At 52.0% G+C, this 25517-nt stretch overlaps 1 protein-coding gene and 1 long non-coding RNA gene across 3 annotated transcripts in view; one reads left to right on the top strand and one right to left on the bottom strand.

The window, feature by feature from the left end:
* Positions 1 to 25517, bottom strand: part of GRK5 (G protein-coupled receptor kinase 5) — a 247761-nt gene that overhangs the window by 104293 nt on the left and 117951 nt on the right. The window contains exon 2 of one of the 2 annotated variants that reach the window (XM_032176492.1): positions 22640 to 22735. The exons of the other annotated variant lie outside the window; for it this stretch is intronic. Coding sequence (XP_032032383.1) covers positions 22640 to 22735 — 96 coding nt within the window. The remainder of the gene's footprint in view (positions 1 to 22639; positions 22736 to 25517) is intronic. 2 annotated transcript variants of the gene reach the window in all.
* Positions 13174 to 14809, top strand: LOC131383020 (uncharacterized). The gene is made up of 2 exons (XR_009212693.1): positions 13174 to 13345; positions 14274 to 14809. It is a non-coding gene; the product is annotated as an uncharacterized LOC131383020 (long non-coding RNA).

A 25517-nucleotide genomic window follows, 5' to 3' on the forward strand; every position in this document is an offset into this window, starting at 1 on the left:
CCAGGCTTGGCCGACTGCAAATCCCGCCTCTCAGCCCCTCCCTGCCTCCCTCCCACGCTGACCACACCACCCTCCTTCCTCCTGCCTCTTCTCCAGCAGGTCACTGGCCACGAGCTCTTCCCTGAAACAACAAATCCACAGTGTTTAACCTCTCCCTACCGGGAGCTCATTCTTTCAAATTCTGTTTTATGATGGCCACGGTGGGAGGGAGGAGGGTGGAGGGTGACGGAAGATTGCCTAACTCTCATTTCTTGCCAACATCTTAAAAAGATGTCTCCTGCTGCTGGCCAGGACTTCAAGAGCAGCCCTCCTGTGGTGGTCGAGGGTATGAGCAGAGCGGCCCTGTCTCCTGGCCACCCCCAGCACTCCTATTTATACCTCTCAATGGAGCGATCTCCTTTTTTGGACAAGGACGGAGAAGAGCAAAGCAACAGCGCTGGCCTCCCGGTGCTCTAACTTGGGACACCTGGTCCCCCCAAAGCACTCACTGGTGACCCGCCTCAGCATGCTCTTGGCTGGTTCCTCCAGAATGGGGAGCTGCCAGCTGTGCCCGCCAAGCAAGCCCTGGCCTCTTCTGGGCTGGTTGTGGCACAGCCCATTCCCCGAGCCACACAGCATTGTCCTGCCTGAGTAGACCCACCTTCTAGAGCCCTGGAAGAAGGACATGCGCATTGCTGCCCAGCACACTGGACCACCAGAACCTATTCTGTTCTCATTCCTCAAGGTCTACGGGGTAGGTGCCCATATGTCCATTCTCCAGAGAGGAGGAACAAGGCTCAGACCTGCCCGCTTCCTAGGCCTAGCAGGGAGCTGCTTCTCCCCCTCGTTTCTAACGCACTGACTTACTCGTTGCCTGCTTACTTCCCAAAATGATCCACAGCATCTTCCAATAAAGGCACATGTTCAATTGTTCCATAAAAGACAAAGAACAGGAAACAAACAGCAAAAGAGGGAGGGGAAAATCAAACGAGCTCCCCCCAAGACATCAGATGAAAGAGAGCTTTGTTTTTGACATCAAACTGGGCTGTGGGCTTCCCAGCAGTTTGAAGAAAGAGGGACACATGTGGGTGGCCAGCGGTGGAAAGAAACTCAAAGCCAGGCCCCTGGACTCCTCATTAAGCCAACACACATAGCAAGCACCTACGGTGTGCAGCCACTGTGCTACACGCTGGGGCACTGGCGACTGAGACACCGCCCTGTTCTTGAGGGAGACAGAAGGGCTAGGACAATGATGGCGGATGAGAGAAGCCCACTTATGGGAGGTCACTCTGCCCCTCCTTCATGGAGAAGGAAAGGGTGGCGGGGGGGATCACTGGAGGAGAACGGGACGAGTGGCGGCAGCCTCGGCATTCACCCCACTGCAACCATGGCAGGTGAGGCTCCCTTCTCTGCCTACCAAGCTGTCCCTGCCTCCCAGGGAAGGCTCAGTTCCGAGAAGAGCTCTTCCCTAATTCAGAGATGACCATCTGAAGCAAGGCAGACACGCCTACTGGTCCAGCAAGTGGTTACTTCTCATGCAGGATGTGGGGGGGCCGGGAACCAGGCCTGGCTTAAGGCCTAGGGCTGGTAAGTGAGGACTGTGGTAGAATTCAGAGCATCTGGTTCCAGCCGGGGACACTCTCCACAACACCCCATTGCCGTCCCGGCCTTGTCTCCAGGTCAGAGTCATTTCCCTTGATATCTGTTGAGGTGGAAGGGTCCTAAGACAGCCAACACCTTGCCTTCAGGATACTTAGTCTGGTGATGGGCGTGCACACACACACATGCACGTGCATGCACACACACACAAACACGCCCATACTTGCAAACATACATGAACACATACAAACTTGCATGTATACACACGCAAACACATGCACACTCGCAAATGCACATGGACACAAACTTGCATGTGCACACACATGCACACTCACAAACATACACGGACACATACAAACTTGCATGTACACACATGCACACTCGCAAACACACGGACAGATACAAACTTGCATGTATACACACACACATGCACACTTGCAAACATACACGGACACATACAAACTTGCATGTGCACACACACACTGCACACACACACATACACAAAATACTGTGGTGTTTCATGAATGCCTGGCTGAGGACAATCTGTATCCCATCAATAAGAGAGAATTCCTGCAGACTCTTCTGGAAGGCCGAGAGGCAACAGGGTGCACGAACCCAGGCCCTCTCAGATAAGCCAGGTGCCGGCCACACCTCAGCCCTCAGGACTAAGCAGTCTAAGGAAATGGTTCCCAGAAATCGTAACCATATCTTGATGCCGGGGTGGAGAAAATGAACTCAAAACACAGCAAATCCAGTCTAATCTCCATAAGACTTACTTCCGTCCGTTCCTAGAAGAAAGATTCTATCCAATGCCCTCCACCTGGGCCCGAGAGGAGGCCTGTCCAGCTCTATCCTCAGAGGGGACCACTGTTGGAGGAAACTAACAAGAAAGGCCAGCTCAATCTGTTCAGCTTTCTGATCAACTGGTTCCTCCCGTTGCCTCTGCCGATGCCTGGGGGACCCAGTGAGCAGGGAGGACTCCAGTCCCTGTAAGGTCCTCCTGGGAGGTCCAGGAGCCAGCTATCCAGCCCTCTCTGATGGCATTCTGATGCAGACAGGTGGCACGTGCAGCTAGCAGAAGGCACCCAGCTTGCAGCTCCAGCCCACATGTCCCAGAGAGACCTCAGGCCACTCCCAGAGCAGCCGGCACTAACAGGCTCCAGGAACAGGCCTGAGGCATCACTGCAGCATCCCCCAAGCAGGAAGCCAGCTTCGGTATGAGTGGATTTAACCTCTATAAACCTGACCCCGTGGGGCTTTTTCTTTCCTGACCCAGTAAATGATAAATCTGACCTAGGAGATCATGATCAGTAAATAACTGAAGCAAATGCCGAAATCCTGTAGACTGTGGAGGTGTGAAGACAGGGCTGCCAGGCTAGGGGGTGAGCTATACCCGCTCCAGGGAGGAGCTGCCCCTAGGGCTGCACGGGCGTGCTCCGGGGGACCTCTCCTCGGCCCCGCTGTGGCGATGCTGCCTCATCATTCATTCCTCCTTCCCCTTCCTCACTGATTCCCTTGATTGCTCACTGGTTTTGTACATCCTTCTGGGCTCCTGCAGAGCCCAGGCATTGTAACAGGGGCTAGGCTTACAAAGGTGGAGGAGGCACACGCACCTTCTAGGAAAACAGACACCTGAGGCCTAGTCCTGCTCCCCATGGCAAGGGTTCCTTGGGAAGGTTTGGTGGGGACACAGGTGGAATGCTCTAGGGCCTTGGGGGAGGGGGTGGGTGGTTATTTGGGGGCCGGGACCCACTAACATTGGAGGTAAGGCTTGGCCAGGTGGAGAGGACAGAGGATGCAGCTGTAGCAAAGACCTAGAAGCAAGAAGAAAATCTGTTTTTTTCTGTTTATGCAGCTCAGAGAGGTTAAAAAAAAAAAAAAAGAGTCAAACAGCTCCTAAATAGAAGAGCAGAGATTTGACACCATAACTTGGAAAACACGCTATTACCCACCATGCTGCTGCTGGGTTTCCCCAAGGGCCTGAAGTCTGCCGGCAGGGTGGCGTGGAAGGGAAGTATATGGTGAAGGAAGCATAGGCAGTGGACAGACCCTTGATATCTGCTAGGAGTGTCAAGTTTGATGACTTCAGAGAAGTCAAGAACCTTCTGAGTGTTAAGAACAGCAAGCAAGAAAGTCATATTAAATGGGAAGGAAGAAAAAAGATACCAGCTAGAAACAGAGGACCAACGAAGAGGCTACTGCACCAGTCCATGCAGGAAGACAAGTACCAAGGATGGAGAAGAGGGGACAGATCCAACCCATGGGAGAATTCTGAAGTTTCTATCCGGTGAGGCTGGGAAGCCCCTGTGGGAAACAGGGATCCAGGTAACGGATGAGTGGGAAGTTAACACTGCAGCTGCACTGTGGGGCTTGGAACCACTCCTCTCATGCTAAAGCCAAATGAGCACAAAACCTGCTGACCCGCCAACCCTCAAGAAACTGAGTCTGTGGCCAGGCGCGGTGGCTCACGCCTGTAATCCCAGCACTTTGGGAGGCCGAGGCAGGTGGATCACGAGGTCAGGAGATCGAGACCATCCTGGCTAACACGGTGAAATCCCGTCTCTACTAAAAATACAAAAAAGTAGCCGGGCGTGGTGGCGGGTGCCTGTAGTCTCAGCTACTCGGGAGGCTGAGGCAGGAGAATTGCTTGAACCCGGGAGGCGGAGGTTGCAGTGAGCCGAGATGGCGCCACTGCACTCCAGCCTGGGAGACAGAGCGAGATTCCATCTCAGAAAAAAAGAAAAAGAAAGGAAGGAGGGAGGGAGGGAGGGAGGGGAGGGAGGGAAGGAAGGAAGGAAGGAAGGAAGGAAGGAAGGAAGGAAGGAAGGAAGGAAGGAAGGAAGGAAGGAAGGGTGGGCCTTGTGGCTGGCTGGCTAAGGGAGGAGGCCAGGGAACTGCCAGGGGTGGGAAGCTCCCTCTGCACCCCACACGCACATTCTGACCCCCATCAGCTCAGGTTATGAGAACTTCTCACCAACATAAGTCGCACCTGGAATATGCCTGAGCTGATCTCTCGGGCTGGACGGCCCCACGCACAGCACAGGCAAAGAGACGGCCAGTGTGACATTCATGCCCATCTGCCACCTTCCAAAAGGCCCTGCAGGGGGAGGGGAAAGAGAGGACAGACAGCAGGGAAGCGAGAAACCATCCCTAAAAAGAGCAGGGAAGAGACAGGTGGGCAGCGGGAACAGCTGCCGGCTTGGAGAGCTCTGACAGGTGGTCCTGAAAGGCATCCTGTGATCGGGTGTCACAAAGAAAAACCTACTCTGAACTATCGCAAGGACAGAAAACCAAACACTGCATGTTCTCACTCATAGGTGGGAATTGAACAATGAGAACACTTGGACACAGGATGGGGAACATCACACACCAGGGCCTGTCGTGGGGTAGGGGGAGAGGGGAGGGATAGCATTAGGAGATATACCTAATGTAAATGACGAGTTAATGGGTGCAGCACACCAACATGGCACGTGTATACATATGTAACAAGCCCGCAGGTTGTGCACATGTACCCTAAAACTTAACCTAAAGTATAATCAAAAATAAATAAAAAATAAAAACACTGAAAAAAAATAAAATAAAATAAAACTGCTGCTAGGCCAAAAAAAAAACCCCATAAAAAATAAAAAAAGGATTTGTTACCCCCCACCCCCCCCAAAAAAAGAAAAAGACAAAAGAAAAACCTGCTCTGGCCTCACACTGCAGGAGACGGACGATCCAGCCGCTCCTGCCTCCTGTGGCGTTACCTGAGCCTTAGCGCTACCATCATCATAAGTGGAGGCTGTTTATGGTACATCCCAAGTCCTGGGCTGGATACTTGAGAAACACTGTACACAGTGGGTTAATGAGAAGAATTTGGAGAAGGAGGAACTGCATCTCATATAGCCCGGAAGCCTAGCCTGCTCTGTCCATGGCTTCCCTTTGCTCTCTGCTCTCACCCTGAGGATGACTGCAGGCAGGGGCTATCAGAGATGAACATTCAATGGCTCCCTACTGTCTGCGGGGCAAGGACCTCACCTTTCAGACAGGAGGCATGGCTGGTGTCCCTGGCCCAACCCAGCCTCCCCTGACCTTCTGCCTCATGACCTCTGCATAGAGCCCACCAAAGCAGAATACACCTCCTCTCCCAAACGTGCCCATATTGTTCCACGTCCACAGGGAAGGCATGGCCAACATGGAGGAAATCCACAACCAGCATGGCCTCGACTCAGGCCCAGGCGTGAATCCAGGCTCCACTTCCTTCAGAGCTCCATGCCTGTGGGCAACTTACTAACCTCTCTGAGTCTCTGCATCCTCATCCCTAAAATAGGGGTGGGGAAGGCAGCACCTGCCCCACAGGGCTTTGTAGTGATTGGACGAGTGTGTGTCTGTAAAGCACATAGCCCGGTGCCTGGCCCACAGTAAGCATCCAGGAAATGTTTGCTGGTTGGATAACGCTGAACCTGCTGACCCAAAAGTGTCCTCTCGCTCTCTCTCTCTCTCTCTCTCATCTATTCACTTGGCACCTTCCCTCCCACACAGATGTCTCTGTCCCCCTTCCCCACCCTGCCCCTGGGCTCTTGGTACTGAGGATGGACCTTGGCAGCCACCTGCCTTGCACACTTGCACAGGGCTGTCACCCAGTGTTGGCCTTCTGCTGTCTTCCCAACTAGGGAGAGCTTCCTAAGGAACTCAGCTGATCCCACATCCCTCCCCCAGCCCCACACTGGGACCCTCCACAGGATCTTGCCCAGGGCGAAAGCTGAATAGGGGCTCATGGCTGGGATTGGCTATCACCCCACACATTTGCCATGGCTGAGGACCCTCCTGCCTGGAGGCAGAGGGATGAATGAGATGAGGGCGTTGGGGGGTGCCTTTCAGGACCTCTAAGTCTGCTGAGAGTCAGTAAATAAAGATCTGAGGGGCAGGAATGGGGCTCAGGGAAAAGGGGTTACATAAAGGCCATAAATGTAGCCCAGCCTGAGCTGCCAAGAGCCACTTCTGAAAGCCGCTCCCCACCACCTGGCAGCACCCTGGCTCCCTGGCTCGGAAGAAGGAAGAAAGGCTTAACAGATAAATGAATGAATGAACAAACAGATAAACTTAAGCCGGCGGGACCTGGCAACCACCAAGCAGGCGGAACCAAGAAGCAAAGCTCTGCACCGCACGGGACAGTTGATGACAACCACGATGAAGAATGGCTGTGAGGATGAAGAGGAAGACGGGAAAGCGGCTGCTACGTGAGCACTTGCTGCAGGCCAGACCCTACGCGGCCCTCCCCATGCAGGTCTTCACTGAATCCTTGCAACACTCCGGTTCCCATTTTGCAGATAAGGAAACTGGGGTTCAGGGAAATCTAATCACTTGCTCAAAGTCACAACCAGTAAGGAATACAGCCTGGATGAAACCCAGGTCCCTCTGACACTGGAGCTCATGTTCCTCACTGCTGTCTCCGTCCCAATCTAGCAGCGCTGGTTTGGTTTAGCAGCTCAATGGCTTTGTCCCAGCTGGCCCACCACATGCCTCAGGATGTTCCAGCTGCTCAGCACTCCAAGGCTGTGGACACCCAAGCCTGACGACGGAGTCTTTTGGCAAAGCCATTCTCAGTGGCTTGCTCTGCCCCAAGCTGGGCTCAGCCAAGGCCTTTAGCAGAGTCATGCCTGTGCCCGTCAAACTCCGGCAGCCAGACGGGGCTGACGTGACAGCTGTGCCGGTGGGATGTACTCCCCATAACTCTCCCACGCCTCCCCTTGAGGTCGGATAGGGGCCTGCAAAGGGAGAGAAAAGTGGGGTCACTGCCCTTGGCGGGAGGTGCAACTGAGAATCTCTCTCTAAACCGTTTCTGATGAAAGCAGCTACTTCGGAACTGACATGCGACAGCTGTTCTCAGTCCACATTTCCAGGACTCTTAAAAGAACTCAGAGAGAAAAATAAGACCCATCAGCAATCAGTCTAGCACTTGGGAAGATTGAGTGTTTTTCCATCTCCAGGGGAGAACAAAATATCTAAACAAGATTCTACAAGTGCCTGGTACAGGGTAGACACTCATGCTGGGTGCTGGCAAAACACAGTCAGGCAGACCCAGGCTCTACTCTCACAGAGCCCACAGCCAAATAGAAGACAAAATTGAGTCATCAGACAACCACAGTGGGGCCAGTGGCAGCATGAGGGTGGGGAGCAAACCCTGACTAGGTGAGGTCACCAGGGAAGGCTTCCTGGAGTGACCTATGAAGCAGGGGACTAAGGTTGAGTTGATTACCAAGCAGGGTTAGGGAAGTGTATCCAGCAGAGGGAACAGCCTAGGCAAAGGCCTGGTGAAAAGAAGAAACATGAAGGAATGGCTAAGTCAGGAGATGAGCGGCAGGGGTGAAGCTGAAGCAGTCAGCAAGGGCGGAGATGCCGGGCCTGGTCAGCTTCAGCAAGACCTCTGGACTCTGTCCTGACAGCAGTGGAAAGCTACTGAGGCAGGTGGTGGCGAGAGCAGACTGACATTTCAGAAAGAGCCCCCTGGCTGCTGCATGGAGCTTGGTTGGAAGTGGGTGTGCCTGGAGGGAGCAAGGAGCTGACACAGGAGTTCAGGCAGGGACAAGGATCAAGTGGAAATGGTGGAGATGTGGCGAGAGGGGCAGACTAGGAGATACTGTGGAGGCCGAGGCACCTGGACCTGGAGAGGGACTGGACGCTGCACTGGGCCAGGTGCCACACGGCAGGGCAGAGGGGAGGGGCAGCTCTGGGCAGCTAGAGGAAGCTGGTGATGTTCACCAGGATCAGAGACAGAACAGCTTTACAAGAAAGGGTCACAGTTCCCCCAAAGAAGACAGGAAAACTACTCTGGCCATTTGTCCAACCAAAGGCTCACACACCCACATCAAAACTGGCCAGCAATTTGCACAGCACTTTGCAAAGCACTCTCTGCCAGTAACACCTTTGGCCACTCCATCTGCTAAGGTGAGGAATACTGAGTCCCCATTTTAAAGACGAGCAAATCAAGGTTAAGTGGCTTTCCCAAGGCCACAGGACCAAGTGGTAACACAAGAACCTGGGTCTTCTGCCTCCCAGTCCGGGGGGATTCTACAACCATAGATTTCCATTTTAAATGATATCTGATGTCTGGGCGAGGAAGATGATAGTCGAGGCTGGTACAATTCTCTCCTTAGAAGCAGAACAAACTACGAAAGGGCAACAGACCAAAGTGTTAACAGTGCTTATCCTTATCTCATCGGCAGTTTTTATTTTCCCCTTTTAAAATTGTTTTGGAAATTGCAACCATGGACATATATTATTTTTGTAATGAGAAAAGGAATTAAAACGTAAGTTTTGGGGCTAGGCATGGTGGCTGACACCTGTAATCCCAGCACTTTGGGAGGCTGAGGTGGGCAGATTACTTGAGGCCAAGAGTTCAAGACCAGCCTGGCCAATATGGCAAAGCCCCGTCTCTATTAAAAATACAAAATTTAGCTGGGCATGGTGGCGCACAACTGTAATCTCAGCTACTCGGGAGGCTGAGGCACGAGAATCACTTGAACCCGGGAGGTGGGGGTTGCAGTGAGTGAGACTACACCACTGCACTCCAGAATGGGTGACAGAGACTCTGTCTCAAAAAAACAAACAAACAAACAAAAAACCACTTTAAAGATGGTTTAGCATCAATCATCAAACAGGAAAGAAAAAAAAAAAGCAGTACTCAAAATGCTTCAGGATTTTACATCTTCCTTTCTACCGCTGGCTGAAAAGGGCCACAGCTAGGAGCCAACAGTAGCTCATGCCCCTAGCTCTTTGGAGGGTAATTTTGTGTTGTTCTTTGGTTGTTGGTTTTGTTTTTGTTTAATAGAGACAGAGTTTCACTCCCATTGCCCAGGTTGGAGTGCAACGGTGTGATCACAGCTCACTGCAACCTCTACCTCCCTGGCTCATGCAATTTCTCCTGCCTCAACCTCCCAAGTAGCTGGGACTACAGGCTCACATTGCCAAGCCTGACTAATTTTTTGTATTTTTAGTAGAGACTAGGTTTTGCCATGTTGCCCAGGCTGATCTTGAACTCTGAGCTCAAGTGATCCACATGCCTCTGCCCCCCAAAGCGCTGGGATTACAGGAGTGAGCCACCGAGACTAGCTACTTTTTGTTTTTTAATTTGGAAGTTTATATTGGCCCCAAATATCCTACAACCCATGGCTTTTCTTCCCTACAACCCCCTACTCCTGCCTTTCAGGTACTAGCTCTGGAGTGTTCAGAACAAGGAGGTTTAATACACTCAGGCAGACGTGGAGGGGAGACAGGAGTTACAGCTTTGCTGGGCCCTGCTGCCAAGGTACTGCTGAACGGCCTGAGCTCTGGGAAATAAATTCCGTAAATAGAGTCTAGGCAGAGACCATTAAAAGTGTTTTCCTAGCATCTCTTTATGGGGCAGAATGCTGTCACGCTCAGGCTGCTGCAGGGCGGCAGGGCTCTTGTGTTGGCTTGAGGTCCCCCGCACAAACGAGCTTGTTTTTCTCATTTTCAGTGAGGGGCCTTAAAATAGACAGAAAAGTCCTTCTCACACCTGCTGACTGCAGTGAACCGAGGCAGGCAAGCCAGGCAGAGGCCACTCGCCAAACATCATCCACTTTGTCCATCGCCATCACATTTCAGGTTAATGTCTGTGGATGCAAGTGCAAAGCTGGAAATGAAAAGAACATTCCCGAGGAAGCAAACAGCACCGTACAGGCTGCTGTGTTCTGGCCCTCAGAAAAACAGTGGACTTTCTTACCTTTGAGCCATAGATCAAAATGTCACAATGAAGTACAAAGATGTTCATTTGAACATTAATTGTAATGGCAAAAACTAGGTGGAAAAAACCCAAATAGTAGAATATATACATGTGATAGTTAGGAGAACTTTACAAATCACATTTATTCTGGGTTCACGGGCAAGGGCTTATTTTCAAGATCGCTTAAAGGAAGAATTCACCAACAGGAAGTAAGCCATAGGTTGGGAGAGACCAGGGGCCTGGGTGGATGCTGGGTTGAGGGTACTAGGTGAGCTCCCAATGGCCCAGTATGTCATTTCACCTGCAGGAGGGCAGCCCATGAGATGAGAAGTTTTGCGCTTTGCTCACTGATGTATCCACCATGCCTGACACTCACTAAATATGCATCAAATGGAAAAATGTACCTCACATTTATGAAGATTTTAATGACAAGGGAAAACATTTTTGATACTATGTTAAGAAAAGAGGTAAGAAACAAAACCACATGTATATGTATGGGGAAAAAAGCTAGAAGAAATTACATGAAGGTGTTAACTATGGCTCTGAGATGTAAAATTAGTGGTGACTTTCTTTCCTTATAATTTTCTGTGTTTTTTAGCAAAATAATTTTCCAATTACTATGACTTAACCAATAACAAACAGGGAGATTGAAAAAGCTGCAACATGGTCTGAAAAACAATTGCTCCTCCCACAGACATTCCTGTGGTCCACTGGGGAAGTGAGCAGCCTGGGATTGCAGCGGTTAACTCCCCACCAGGCTCAGGAGAGAAGGAGTGTCCACCCTCAGACCCGGTGGGCATCAGGATCCCTGACCCCTCTACCTTTAACTCCACCAGACCACATGAGCACGTGAATATGTTATGGGTTCAACTGGATCCCCTAAAGAAGATACACTGAAGTCGTAATCCCCATTACCTCAGAACGTGACCTTATTTGGAAAGAGGGTCGCTACAGAGATAATCAAGTTAAAATGAGGTCATTAGGGTGGGTCCTAATCCAATATGACTGGTGTCCTCATGAAAAAGGGGAAACTTGGCCGGGTGTGGTGGCTCACGCCTGTAATCCCAATAACATGGGAGGCCGAGGCGGGTGATCACCTGAGGTCAGGAGTTCAAAACCAGCCTGGTAACCTGGTGAAACCCCGTCTCTACTAAAAATAGAAAAAAAAATTAGCCGGGCATGGTGGCGGGTGCCTGTAATCCCAGCTACTCGGGAGGCTGAGGCAGGACAATTGCTTGAACCCAGGAGGTGGAGGTTGCAGTGAGCTGAGATCGTGCTGTTGTGCTCCAGCCTGGGCAACAAGAGCAGAACTCCATCTCAAAAAAAAGAAAGAAAAAAGGGGGGGAAACTTAGAGATAGACATTCACACAGGTAGAAGACCGAGTGAAGGTGAAGACAGGGATAGGGCTGATGAGTCTACAGCCACAGAACACCAAAAAATGACAGCAAACCAACAGAAGCCACAGGAGAGGCCTGGAACAGCTTCTCCCTCCCAGCCTTCAGAACGAACCAAACCTGCTGACACCCTGATCTTGGACTTCCAGCCTCCAGAACTGTGAGACAATAAACTGCTGCTGCTTAAGCTACCTGGTCTCTGGTATTTCACTATGGCAACCTCAGGAAAAACTAATGCAGTAGGGGAGAGAGCCTGCCTTGGAGTCAAATCATGGGGAGACCCTGGCAAGACCTTGTTTCTCCGGCACTCAGTTCACTTATCTGGAAATGGGAGACCTGGCCTCGAACAGTGGGTTTCAAACTCAAATTTAGCCCTAGAATGAAATCTGACACGGAAGCCCAAATATAAAAGGTAAAATAAAGCCCAATTGGGTAAAAGCCTGGCCTGGATCACACACTCTCCCTGCAGAGCCGTCTTTGAAAACCACAACTCCAGGTGATTTGTAAAATCCCTGCCACCACTCCATTCTAAGACTGTCCAAACAAGACACCCACGGACAGTATTGCTGGGTATCTCACATGCGCCTGAGTTCGTGCCTTCTCTTTCAAGGAGCTTCCGGCCGTAGTGGGGAGGTGAGACTAACACCGCAGACAGCGGGGCCACTCTCCCCTCCTGAGAGCTCCAGCTGCAGACAGGTCACCTGATGTTCCAAACCCGACACATCTAAATTTATTTCGCCCTCCAAGGACAAGCAGATGCTGTGCCTTATCAGAGCACGGCTAGGTGGCAGAACGACAGACATGACGCGCCCTTATCACCCCAAGGACAGCAATGACGTCTGCAGAGAGACTTGGTTTCCCTGACGATGAAATCAAGAGCTCACGTGCCAGCCAGGCAGGCCTGAAGGGGACTGGGTCACCAAGATGTGTGAGATTCTCATCATCCTCTCAGGGGCCCCAGACTCATCAGGGGGCACAAAGCTAACAAAGAGAGGGGGAAACAGTGTCACCATTCCCTCTGCCCCACTGTGGAATCAGGCAGGGTATCTGGTCTTTACTCATTTGGATTTTTAATTAGACAAAGAACATGCCAATTCATTCTTTTTAAAAAAAAAAAAAAAACGATCTTACAGATAAAGCCAATGTCCCCTCTGACCTTCACGCCTTCCCTGGGGGTAACCATTGTTAGGACTCGGGGCTGCAGGCTACTAGATGACATATGTCCTTTCAAGGAAACACACCGGGCCAGAGCAGGGGCCCGGGCAGAGTGTGATGCTTCCAGATTCCCTGGGAAAACTGTGGAGCCACGGGGAGGAAGGAAGGCTGAGGACCGCAGGAATCAGGGCGGGCTTCCAAGAAGAGGAAGCAGCTGGAGGCAGTGCTCTAGGAAGAGGAGGATTCCGATGACTCCAAGGCAACAGTCTCTGGGACACTGAACCCACTTCACCTCGGCACAAAAACAGCTGGCCTCATTCATCCTGTGTAGCCGATTCAGCTTTTCTGGGAAACTCCAAAACCCTCTGAAAGGGTCCTCAACCTCTGCCCTCAAACCACTACTGCCGTGAGGATGACGATGACAATGACGATGCTGATGACAATGATGGCCTGTGTGCAACACTCTGTTGGCCCTCCCAGAGGCTCTACCAGGTTGGTGTTAGTGTCTCCGGTTTATACACAAAGAAACTGCAAACTAGAGAAAGTAAGCTACTTGCTTAAAGTCACAGGGCTGGGAGCAGCAGCACCACCACTTCATCTTGAAGACAGTGACGGAGATCCTTCCAGGAGCCCTCGCTGCTGGACAAGGGTGGCCTGTGACACAGCTCCGGCGACTGCAGCAATGCCTAGCACAGAGGAGGAGCTTAACAAGTATCTGTTAGCCAGTGTCTGGTTTAAAGAACATGTGCAGGCCGGGCACAGTGGCTCACGCCTGCAATCCCAGCACTTTGGGAGGCCAGGGCAGGTGGATCACATGAGGTCACGAGTTTGAGACCAGCCTGGCCAACATGGTGAAACTCTGTCTCTACTAAAAACACAAAATTAGCTAGGCGTGGTGGCAGGCGCCTGTAGTCCCAGCTACTTGGGAGACTGAGGCAGGAGAATTGCTTGAATCCGGGAGGCGGAGGTTGCAGTGAGCCAAGATTACACCATTGCACTCCAGCCTGGGGGACAGAGTGAGACTCCATCTCAAAAAAAACAAAAAAGGGAACATGGCAGTTGGGCAGAGTGGCTCACACCTGCAGTCTCAGCTACTTAGAAGGTTGAGATAGGAACATTACTTGAGCCCTGCCTGGGCAACATAATGGGATTCTGTCTCAAAAAATACATATCAGAGAAAGATAAAGAAGGAAAGGAGGAAAGAAAGAGAGAGAGAGAGACAGAGAGAGAGACAGGGAGAGGGAGAGAGAGGGAGGGGGAGAGAGAGAGAGAGAGAGAGGGAGGCAAGGCAGGCAGGGCAAAGCAGTAGGCAGGCAATGTTGGGTGAATAACCAAGTACTAGGCTACTTCAAGGAAATCTTCACACTATGAAAATGGTTTTTTTTTCCCTCATGTTAAAAGATTCTACATTTTCCTCTAGGAATCCCCCACAGCCTGGGGCTTCTGCTCCTGGAAACAGTTAAGGCTTTGGCAAGAGGCTCTCCCACAAGGCAATTCAATCTCCCCTGTCTGCCTGCGAGAGTTCGGGGCACCGCTGTGGCACGCCAGACGCAGCAGCTACTTTCTGTGAACAGCCTCCTCATAAACGTCAGTCCTGTTGGGGGGTGGGGAGGGGGCCTTGATTTATTATATAGCTTTTGGACAGTTCCTACAGAAATATTGCCAAACAGTGGAATAATCAACTCTTTCACTCAAGCCCCCTCAGACTTTTTTTAATGAAAGAATAAAGTACGCAATGAGCCTGAGCTAAATAAATAAAAATGCCACACTTTTGCCCAACAGACCTTTCTGCGTCACTGAGAAATATTTGCAGACCTCAACAATCTTTTATCTTCGTGATGACGTTCCAGCCTTCCAAGTTTCGGACATCCCAAGAAATTCTTTGATTTGGGCTCTCTAATGATCTCCCATGAACAATTATCCCATTAACTAATAAAGTCACTATTTGATGTTTCACCGAGCAGACGTTAGAGAACCCCTTCCTCCTCTCGTGGTCTGTCTGCCCTCTGCCAGTTCTGTTGAAAATCTGTTAGTTCATACCTGGGGTTCACACTGGAGGCAGAGGAGATGGGCGGCAAGGAATCTCTCCTTTTTTTTTTTTTTTTTTTTTTTAAGAGGGTCTCGCTCTGTCGCCTAGGCTGGAGCGGTACAGCAGCACATTCATAGCTCACTGTATCCTCGGACTCCTGGGTTTGAGCAATCCTCCTGCCTCCGCCCCTCAAAGCACTGGGGTTCCAGGCTTTGCGCCGCTGCAGCCGGCCTAGGAATCTGTCTCAATGCTCAGTCCTGCACCGCTGCACCTGGCCTAGGAATCTGTCTCAGTGCTCATGGCTGCCACTCACAGTCCTGGCTTCCAAGTTGAAGAGAAGGTAACATCCATCCACTCACTCATGCTGCTACAGCAACGGAGACGCCCAGATGGAGAGCCCATGGTCCAGGCCCTCAGGGAGCTTGCAGAGAGATCCTTTAGGCCAGGAGGGACGCCACTTCCTCCAGGGAAGTGGGGATAGACCTTTGCCTTGGCTCTGCAGCTCAGCAACCTGCTCCACACCCTTGTGGAACCTTCTTGATTTGTCATCTCATCTTAATTTCAGTCGGTCTCCCATGCTCACTGGTGGATGAGCTCCAGGAGATCAGCGATCCGCTCAGCTCCCCCATGAACAGCACATTTTCAGTGCTCACTAAACATGCGCTGAATAAGCAGAGAAACTCGCCCCACACACTTAAAAGATACAAGAGAGACAGAAACGTCCACCCCTTTGAGCACCTAAGGAGTCTCCCTGCCTTGAGCACTGGCTGGGGCCTTGCCCACATGTTTATGCAGCAATACGCTCATGGGGAGTTGCAAGGTGTCACTCCAGACCAGGGACCCGGCTGTCCTGGGTGGGTCACTCTCCCCTTGAAGCCTGTTTACTCCACCACCAATGGGTAGTGGACAAGATGCTCTCCAGTCCCCTGAGCTAAGGATTCTGTGAAAACCTGACATCACTGTGATCATGACTCCGACTACAGCTTCAGAGGAAACCAACCTGCCCCAGGAGCCACCAGCTTCCGCTCCCCACTTAGTGGCTGTGAGACTATGTATCGCGCTGAGCTGCCTCATCCGGATAGTGAGGATGGAGGGGTGGGGGGATAGGTTACAGCAGATGCTTCCTACAGTGCCTCCTAGGGCCAGACTTTAATTACTTTCAGTGTAAACTACTGGCTAAGGTTAAATTTGGGTACAGCAAACACATGTCACCGATTTTTTTAAAAGAGCTCTAATTTCAAATATTTCACCTCATTCATTCCTCCATTCACCTAGTATTAATGAACCCCTATTTTATGCCAGACACTGTTCTCATAGTGAACCAGGCAAGACACAGTTGCTATTAACATAGAACATCTAGTCCAGTGTGGGAGACAGAAAATACACAAGTGAACGAAAAGATGACTTCAGACGGAGTTATGGGTAAGAACATTAAATAAACAGCACTATGGGAAAGGATGCAATTAGAGGGAGGGTATGGTTCCTTTTTAGAAGGCTTCTCTATGGAGATGATATTTGGACTGAGACCTTAAAGTCCCCTGGAAGAAAAAGTGTGAGGAAGAACATTCCGGGTAGAGAGAACAGCAGGTGCAAAGGCTCCAGGCTGGAGACAAGCGTGTGTTATTCAAAGGACAAAAGGGAGACCAGCTTGTGAATGGTGGAGGAGGGAGGGATCTAAGATGAAGGTGAAGGCCAGCTCACGTAGGGCAGCACAGGGAGGGCACTGCCAAAAGGACCATGGATAGGATTTAGGGAGTCCATGGACTGGGGTGGAGAAAAATGTCATCTTTCTTTTCACCAACCTCTAACTGAAAACATGCACTTCCTTCAATTATGAATGTAGACAACAACCTACAATAATGTCAGCAGTGCCTGGGACTTGTCACCGACGGAAATCAAAGATCCATTCCTATCAGTTGTTGCAGATATCTGAAAAGCTCACTCAGGTTCATGACAACTTCAAAATTACAATAGCTGGCCGGGTGCAGTGGCTCACGCCTGTAATCCTAGCACTTCGGGAGGCCGAGGAGGGAGGATCACTTGAGCTCAGGAGTTTGAGACCAGCCTGGGCAACATGGCAAAATCCTATCTCTACAAAAAATACAAACATTAGCTGGGCGTGGTAGTGCACGTTTGTAGTCCCAGCTACTCAGGAGGCTGAGGTGGGAGGATAGCTTGAGCCCAGGAAGCAGAGGTTGCACTGAGCCAAGATCACGCCACTGAACTCCAGCCTGAGCGACAGTCAAACCCTGTGGCAAAAAAAAAAAAAAAAAAAAAAAAAATCAAAATTATAATAGCTATTAGACCCACAGTTAGACCTTATAATTTAAAGTATTAACAAAGAAGCACATATATTTCTGTATCATAAATTTTAGAAGTATGTAGTAAGCATATTTAAAAAGGATCAGTTTCTTCTGTAACCCTACGTACTCTATTTTATATATAAAAGCATTCTTCTGATAAGGGGTCTACAGGCTTCACCTCAGGGCAAAGTGCTTACAAGCCACCGTGAGGAGTCTGGGTTTCACTTAGTGGGATGGAGAGCTGTTGTGGTGGTTTCAGCAGGAGAACGATTTCACAGGGTCCAGTTTTCATTTTTCAAAAATCACACTGGCTGCTAGATAGAGATGGTCTGTGACTGTCCAGGGCAGGGCTGAAGGCAGAAGGCCAGGGTTTTAACAGACCACTGTTTGGGGCCATCCAGGGATGGCGGCATCCTGGGGTCCTCATGGGTTCTGCCCTCACCTCTGATCAAGAGCCTTCTCATGGCACCACCTCACACCCTAGAGGGGCCCTGTCCCCTTGGCGCAAAGCCTGTCCCAGGACATCCTCCCAAAGAACTTCAGAAAGTGAGCTCATGTGTCCACAAGAAAAATAAATGCAGTATTGGCCACTGTTTGGTTTGTGTATTGGTCTAGGAAAGAAATGAGAATTTTATTTTAAAAAGCCTTCCAGCAGGACCCCAGCAGAGACTGGGCAAACACCTCAGCGACGGACTGTAAACATGGGAAGGCCCAGACCCTGGCCCCGTGGCCACGAGCTGCAGCCCCATGGCTCACGTCAGCCTTCCTGCCCTTCCCGGGCCTCTCTCCCACGGCACTCACACACAGAGCCTTTTCAATATCCTCCGGCAGAACAGAAGAATCCATTTCCACACGCCAGCACGCACGCTCCTCACACCATCCCAGGGGAGTGGACCCTGCCAAGAGGCCAGTTTATGGACCTAGAAGGACAGACAGGGCTGGGGCCCATGGTCGGTGGGGGCGGGGGGGGCAGTGGTCCATGGACAGAGAAAAGCTCAGAGCCAAATCCTGTGCTCCCAGGTCCCCCACAGTGGAAGTGAATGAGGTGGGGCCAGGCAGACTGGAAGCTGAGGGACACTCAGGTGCTCCCAGAGCAATGCCTGGAAGCTTATGGGGAGGAGGCCTGGAGTGCGGAGATCAACCTCTGCCTCCCAAGTTGAAGCGATTTTCCTGCCTCAGCCTCCTGAGTAGCTGGGATTACAGGCATCCGCCACCATGCCCGGCTAATTTTTGTGTTTTTGGTAGAGGTAGGGTTTCCCCGTGTTGGCCAGGCTGGTCTCTAACTCCCGACCTCAGGTAATCCGCCTGCTTCAGCCTCCCAAAGTGCTGGGATTCCAGGCATGAGCCATCACACCCATCCTAGATCTGAGAGTCTTAATTTGGGAGGAGGGGGCTGGGAGGGGCAACAGGCCTTGGCAGGGCTAGTTCATCTCAAAGTATGAGAAGCTGTGTCTCAGGGGAGAGGCGGAAAGCCAGGGTGCACTGGCTCTTTGAATCTAGGAATAGGTTGGCACTGAACCTAGTCCTAGACTATGGACTGAATGTCCGCGTCCTCCCTGCAACACATATGTTGAAACCTAACCCTCAGTGTGATGTTATTTGGAGGTAACGCCTTTGGGAGGTGATTCGGTCATGAGGGTGGAGCCATCATGAATAGGATTAGAGCTCTTATAAAAAGAGACAAGAGCGCGCTCTCTCTCTCTCTCTCTCTCTCTCTCTCTCCCCCCCTCCCCACCATGCAAGGATACAAGAAGACAGCCAACTGTAAACCAGGAAAAACTGGGCCCACATAGGACAGCAGATCTGCCGGCATTTTCATCTTGGACTTCCCCACCTCCAGAACAATGAGAGATAAATGTTGTTTAAGCCACCTAGTCTGTGGGAATTTGTTAAAGCAGCCCATGCTAATAAGACATAGGTTACATGAAGGAGAAAAAGGCGGTGCAGTGGCTCACACCCGTAATCCCAACACTTTGAGAGACCAAGATGGGCTGATCGCTTGAGGCCAAGAGTTTGCGACCAGCCTGGCCAACATGGCAAAACCCTGTCTCTACTAAAAATACAAAAATTAACTGGGCGTGGTGGCAGGCACCTGTAATCCCAGCTGCTAGGGAGGCTGAGGCACAAGAATTGCTTGAACCCAGGAGGCAGAGGTTGCAGTGAGCCACGATCACACCACTGCACTCCAGCCTGAGGAACAGAGCAAGACTCCATCTCCAAAAAAAAAAAAAAAAAAAAGTAGGTGTCTGCGTTGCTGGCGTGTGAACTGTGTAGCAGAAACTGACAGTTTTACAGTAACCAGCTCTGCCAGCAAAAGCTTTTCTGCAGGGGGAAGGAGGTTTTTTTTGTTTTTGTTTTTGTTTTTTGAGACAGAGTTTCACTCTTGTTCCCCAAGCTGGAGTGCAATGGCGCGATCTTGGCTCACTGCAACCTCTGCCTCCCAGGTTCAAGTGATTCTCCTGCCTCGGCCTCTCGAGTAGCTGGGATTACAGGCGCACGCCACCACGCCCAGCTAATTTTGTATTTCTAGTAGAGATGGGGCTTCTCCATGTTGGTCAGGCTGGTCTTGAGGGAAGGAGCTTTTTAGTCTGCACCCACTGGCATTGTGGGTTGCAAGTTTGTCTAGGATCCACTCTGGGATATAAAAAAGAAACCCAGGGAGCTCACCGCTGTGTCGTCCCTCATGGCTCGAGGTCCCCAGCCAGTCTGCCTTCTTCTCTCCTGGCTTTCAAAATCTGATGTTTGTTTTATACATAATATAGGGTTTTTGACTGTCCTTAGCGGGAAGGACAGGGAATACCGCATCTACTCCCTCTTGTCTGGAACCATAAATCCTATATTTCATATTTTCATGTTTTATATTTTTGAGAAACACATGAATCAAATATAGCAAAATATTAAGATTTCTGTCATCTGGATGGCAGCTACATGAATGCTCAGTCTCTGGCTCTCAATGCTCTTCTATTTATTAAAAACACTTCATAAGTTGAGTGGTCACTTACACTTCATTTATTCTTTCCTTCCCTCGTTCATCCAGCTAACATCGATTGTGCGCCCCTCCTGTGAGCCGGGCACCAACTACGCAGTGGTGAATTTTAACAATCCAGTTCCTCCTCAAAGAGCCCTGAGGAAGGGTGCTCTGGCAGAAGAGGACAGGTGCTCTGAGAGACTCTGGTCTGGAGCTCATTTAAATTCAGGAGTCAAAAGAGGCTTCTCTGAGGAAGTGGCCTTCATATCTGGCTGTGCCCCATAGCACTCCTGGCATCACCACCTGCAGACAGTTTAGCCAGGGCCGGGAAGCACCGCCCTGCCAGGTGAGCGTGGCTGTGCGCAGGTGCCCGCTTCTCACATTGCTCCCCTTGGAGATGCTTTCCTCCTGTTGTAAGCTCTCACCTCCAACTCAACACCCCAGAAAGGTCTCTCCGAGCAGCCCTGTGGCCCTGTGGATGAGTGCAAGACGTTTCCTGGGGCCACAGGGAATGGGCTGTGAGGTAACATCCCTCTTTTGGGAGAAGCTGGGCTCGGCATCCAGGAATGGCTTTCTGGCAGCCAGCAAACCCAGGATGAAAATGACAGAGAAGGCTCGGCTCACCAGAAAGGGGGTACTTGCTGGGCACACGTGGGTGAGTTGCAACCATGGCAACTAAGGTCTCCTCCCCAGTCCCACAACAGGCCCTATTCTCTCTGAGCCAAAATTAGCATGAAGAACAAAATGGCCCCCCATGAGGAAATGGCCGGTCACCCGAGGAGTTCTCCCTGGCTCCCCTCTCTGAAGGCCCCCTGCAAAGTCTCAGTGGTCAAATCCTCCCCAGTAAGCTCCAGCCCCAGGAACACAGCCCCTCTTCTCTTCCACCCGACCTCGAGTGCCTCCAGCAGAAAAGCTGATCATCAGGGGTGCACGCGGCATCCATGGCACCGTGGTGTCTGTGGGAACTCTGGAAAGCACACCAGCGTGCAGAGGGGCGTGGGCCCCTGGTCTCCCGAGGAGGGCACCAGCTAAGCCCTTTACACACATGGTCTCATCTCACCCACTCCACCACCCTATGACTGGATTCACAGACAGTGTTACAGCTGGGGAAACAGGCTCAGCAGGATAAATTAACTTGTCATGTGGCCAGTAGAGAGGGCAGGATCTGAACCCATGTCTGCCTGGACCCAGAGACCCTGATCCCTCAGGCCAGCAGCATTCTCGGCCTGAGAACACCACGGGGATTTTGACGTGCCTGGGATTTTAGGGATGGAAGGTGGGTCTTGAGGACGTTTCCTGACCCTTCAGGATCCCGACTTGCTTCACCTGCTCATGTCTGCCGTCGTGGGGCGGGGCACAAATGGCTTCCTATCACCTATAAACCTGGAGTGTGGACTGAGTGGCCCGGGGCCAGGACGGAGCAAGCCTGGGGGTGGCAGGCAAGTCCCCCCAGCCCTGGAAACTGGTGGGGCCAGGCCGTGAAGAGGCCATTTAGAAAAGCTGAATGAACGGCTACATGTGGCCTCGAATTCCAGGGCAGGCACAAGGCAGCTCACCCGAGGCCCTGGGCAGAAGTCCCCAGAAAAGCTGGGCCTATGGAGTTCCAGGCGGCACCACCCCGTGCCCAGCCTTCAGTGGACTTGAGTCCTCTTAAACGTGTTCAGCACGTCCATGACCTCTGACAATAATAAGCGGATGGGGAGCCCTCACGTGGTGACAGGGAAGGACTCACCCCAGGGCACAGAGGGGAGAAGGGCCGGGACCCCAGACACTCTGGAGTGGGGCCTCACATCATGCCTGCCCCCTGGGCGCTCTCGCCCAGGCACCCAGGCCTCCTCACCACAGCCGTGTCCTGCATGGGACCAGGCACAGACCCACTTGGTTGGCTGCTCTTGGAGGTGCCTGGTGTGTGTGTGCTGGATACAAGGGGCTAAGCTGTGCCACTGAGCCCAGTGGCTTCTCAGGAGCACTGACATCCCCAGCAAGTGGAAAGGGGAGCCCCACCTCCCCCACCTCACTCCACCTCACCCCACCTCCCCCACCTCACCCGACTCTCAGCTCCCAAAGCCTGGGCTGCCCCGAGGGCAGGACCCACAGGCTCCAGGAAGAAAGGGGGGAAGTTACGAGCAGCGGCTCTGTGCTGGGCCTGGCCCACCTCCACCACCCTCCCATCAGCTGTGTGACTTTGGGCCGGTTACAGAACCACTCTGTGCCTCAGTTTCCCCATCTGAAAGGTGAAGTGAAATATTAAATAATAGCACCTGCCTCAAAGGGTAACTGGGAGGAGGTTGCTCTGCCCGGCACACGCCATATATTCAATGAATACTGGTTGCCTGTTTATGTCAATTAGCAAAGAGGTCAGCCTGGAGCCCCTATCTGGAAACACGATACTGTGCCCACTGACTGGCATTTGCCTCATTGCACAGACGGCTTGGCGGCTCACCTGCTACTCGCTGCCCCCACAGCCCCCGGGCAGGACAGCTTACCTATGGTCCTTCGGAGGTCTTCACACTGGCTAATGTGAGGGAACTTCAGGATTTCCTTCCACTTCTTGCTTTTCCCTTTGCGCTTTCCTCCGCCCCCTGCAGAGATGGGGAAAAAGATGCCTGGCTGAGGCTCCGGAGCCTGCGGCGTCCCCGCAGTGAGCCTGCCCACCAGCCTCCTGGGCTGAAAGACAGAGGGACGGCTGTAGGCCACGCCAGTGACACACCTCCAGCCCAAGACACACACATACACACACACTATTCCTCCCAGGTGGGCTGTGAGCCCCAGTATCCTGCACAGTCCTGTCTGACCCCGGCCCCCTAGCAGTGAGGCCTAGGGCTCCCCTGCACTGCTGTTCCCCTAGACTAGACCACAGCCTTCCCACAGCAGGGGCCAGGCCTGCCACGTCTGAACGCCCCCTTTAGCTTAGGACATCCCTGTGGGGCGGAGGCACAGGCAGGTGCCCACAGCCCCTCATGGCCCTCATTTTGTCCTCTTGCTTTCTGTGGAGAGTCTCCTTCCCCAGCTGGAGGCTAGATGTTGGGGGACAAGAACTTCAGTTTCCACTTGTCAAGTACCCCCTTCTTCTCCCTCCTCACAAACCCCAGAGTCTCCGAGACTGGAAGGAAGGAGAGACTCCTGAGGGGCCCGCCCTGCCTCACATCCTCCCCAGTGCACACGAGTACTGAGCATGTGGACGTGATGAACATGCACACACACAATGAACGTGCACTAGTAATGAACACCTGTAATGAACAGGCACGTGTAACGTGCAGAACCACGAGACGCACACAGGTGTTCCCGTCATCCTCGCACTCCTTGTCCAAGGGATGGTGGACAGGTGTCAGGGTGCACAGGCGCAAACAGCAATGGGGTGCAGCTTTGGGCCTGAGTGTCCCTGAGCCCACCAGCGTCTGGGCCTTGGACCTGGAGGCACTCCTGTGCCATGTGGCCGGAGGGCTCCTGGGGACTGAGATGCCATCACCCACTCTCCACCTTTACAGTGGTGCTTAGCCACCATCTGTCCATGACTCACCACAGGTCATGGAGCCCTTTGTGCCCTTTGGTCATCAGGATTTTATGTAGCTCGTCTGCTTGCTCCGGGTAGGTATGCAGCCCCTCCACTCTCTCACCCTTCCAGGAACCGACTGGGCAGGACAAGGCCCCTTCTGCACACCAGCAAACCCAGGGGAGCCCAGTGGCACTCAGCTCCAGCCCTCTCCCAGCCAGCCCAACCCGTCCTCCACCTTGCTCTGGCCCTGTGGCCGTCCCCTGCTGCCCAGGCAAGCCTGGACAAGCACCCACCCACTCTGAGTCCTCATCCATGAGGTGGAGACAGTAAGGCCTTCCTCCCAAAGCTGAAAGGAGGGATAACAAGGTAGCATGTGTTTAAAAGCAGGCACAGAACCAGGGATTCTTAACTGTCATCCAAGCTATCCTGGAAAGCAAGGTCATAGCCCTGATTAGCCAGTGCACCTGCCTCTGAGAATGGGACCAGAACTCCACTCCTGCTCCAGGAAGCAGGGGAGGGTGCTGATGGGGAGGAGTCCATCTCTCTCCTCTCCTCTCATTGCATCTTCAACCCAACTCCCTCCTCTCCAACTAGCCCTAGTGTCCTCCTCTCAAATCTCCACAGACGGCCAAGGCCTCACACTCCGAGGGACAGAAGGAATGCGTATTGGGCACCTGCCGTGGTGAGGCTCCATCTGTACATGATCTTGTTTAATCCTCAGAATGACTCTTTGAGGAAGAAATCACTGGGCCTGCTGGTGGCTCGACCCACGCCATGCTCCTTCTTTCCACCAATGGGGGACACACACACAAGTGCACACAGATTTCATGCACACATAAACATACACGTGCATACTGCTCAGCCCTGCACTGGCCCTGCCCGGGGCCAAGTCCCTCACCTGCAGGCTTCACCCTTACTCTACGAGGCAGGAACTTTATTTTTTCTTTTTTTGAGACAGAATCTCACTCTGTCACCCAGGATGGAGTGCAATGGCGCGATCTCGGTTCACTGCAACCTCTGCCTCCTGAGTTCAAGTGATTCTCCTGCCTCAGCCTCCCGAGTAGCTGGGAATACAGATGTGCACCACCACGCCCGGCTAATTTTTCATATTTTCAGTAGAGACAGGGTTTCACCATGTTGGTCAGGCTGGTCTCAAACTTCTGACCTCAAGGGATCTGCCTGCTTTGGCCTCCCAAAGTGCTGGGATTACAGGCATGAGCCACTGCGCCCGGCCGGCAGGAACTACGATATACCCAGTTGACAGATGAGGAAATCAAGGCATGGGGGAAAGGTAGCAAGTCACCTATGGCCCCGTGGCTCATAATTGGCAGAGCCAAGACCCCAGCCTGAGCAGAATCCAGACCCTGGGCTCTTGCTCTTGCTGTTCTGTCTGTAAACCACCATTTTGGGTGCCCTGAATACAAGAGAAATTCTTAGAGGATCAAAGAGAAAGCTGGTGTCAGACTTCAGGAGTGACGTGGCAACTGTAATGGGAGCAGGAGCAAGGATCTAGCTGGGGCCCCAGCCTGTGAGCTCCCAGAAAAGCTGCAGGCCAGACCAGAGGCCTGCAGGGTCACCAGTGTGACCCTTAGGTGACTTGTTTGTCCACTTGCTTGTTCACTGAACCAGTTGCCAACATTGAAAAATTAGGAGATTCCCAGGAGCTCAGATGAGGACACAAAGGCATAAGAATGATATAATGGACTCTGGGGACTTGGGGGAAGGGTGGGAAGGAGGTGAGGGATAAAAGACTACACACTAGCTACAGTGTATATCGCTCAGATGACGGGTGCACTAAAATCTCAGAAATCACCACTAAAGAACATTCCATGCAACCAAACACCACCTGTTCCCCCAAAACTATTGAA

Source organism: Hylobates moloch, unplaced genomic scaffold (genome assembly GCF_009828535.3).
Source record: "Hylobates moloch isolate HMO894 unplaced genomic scaffold, HMol_V3 SCAFFOLD_3, whole genome shotgun sequence".
Classification (NCBI taxonomy): domain Eukaryota; kingdom Metazoa; phylum Chordata; class Mammalia; order Primates; family Hylobatidae; genus Hylobates; species Hylobates moloch.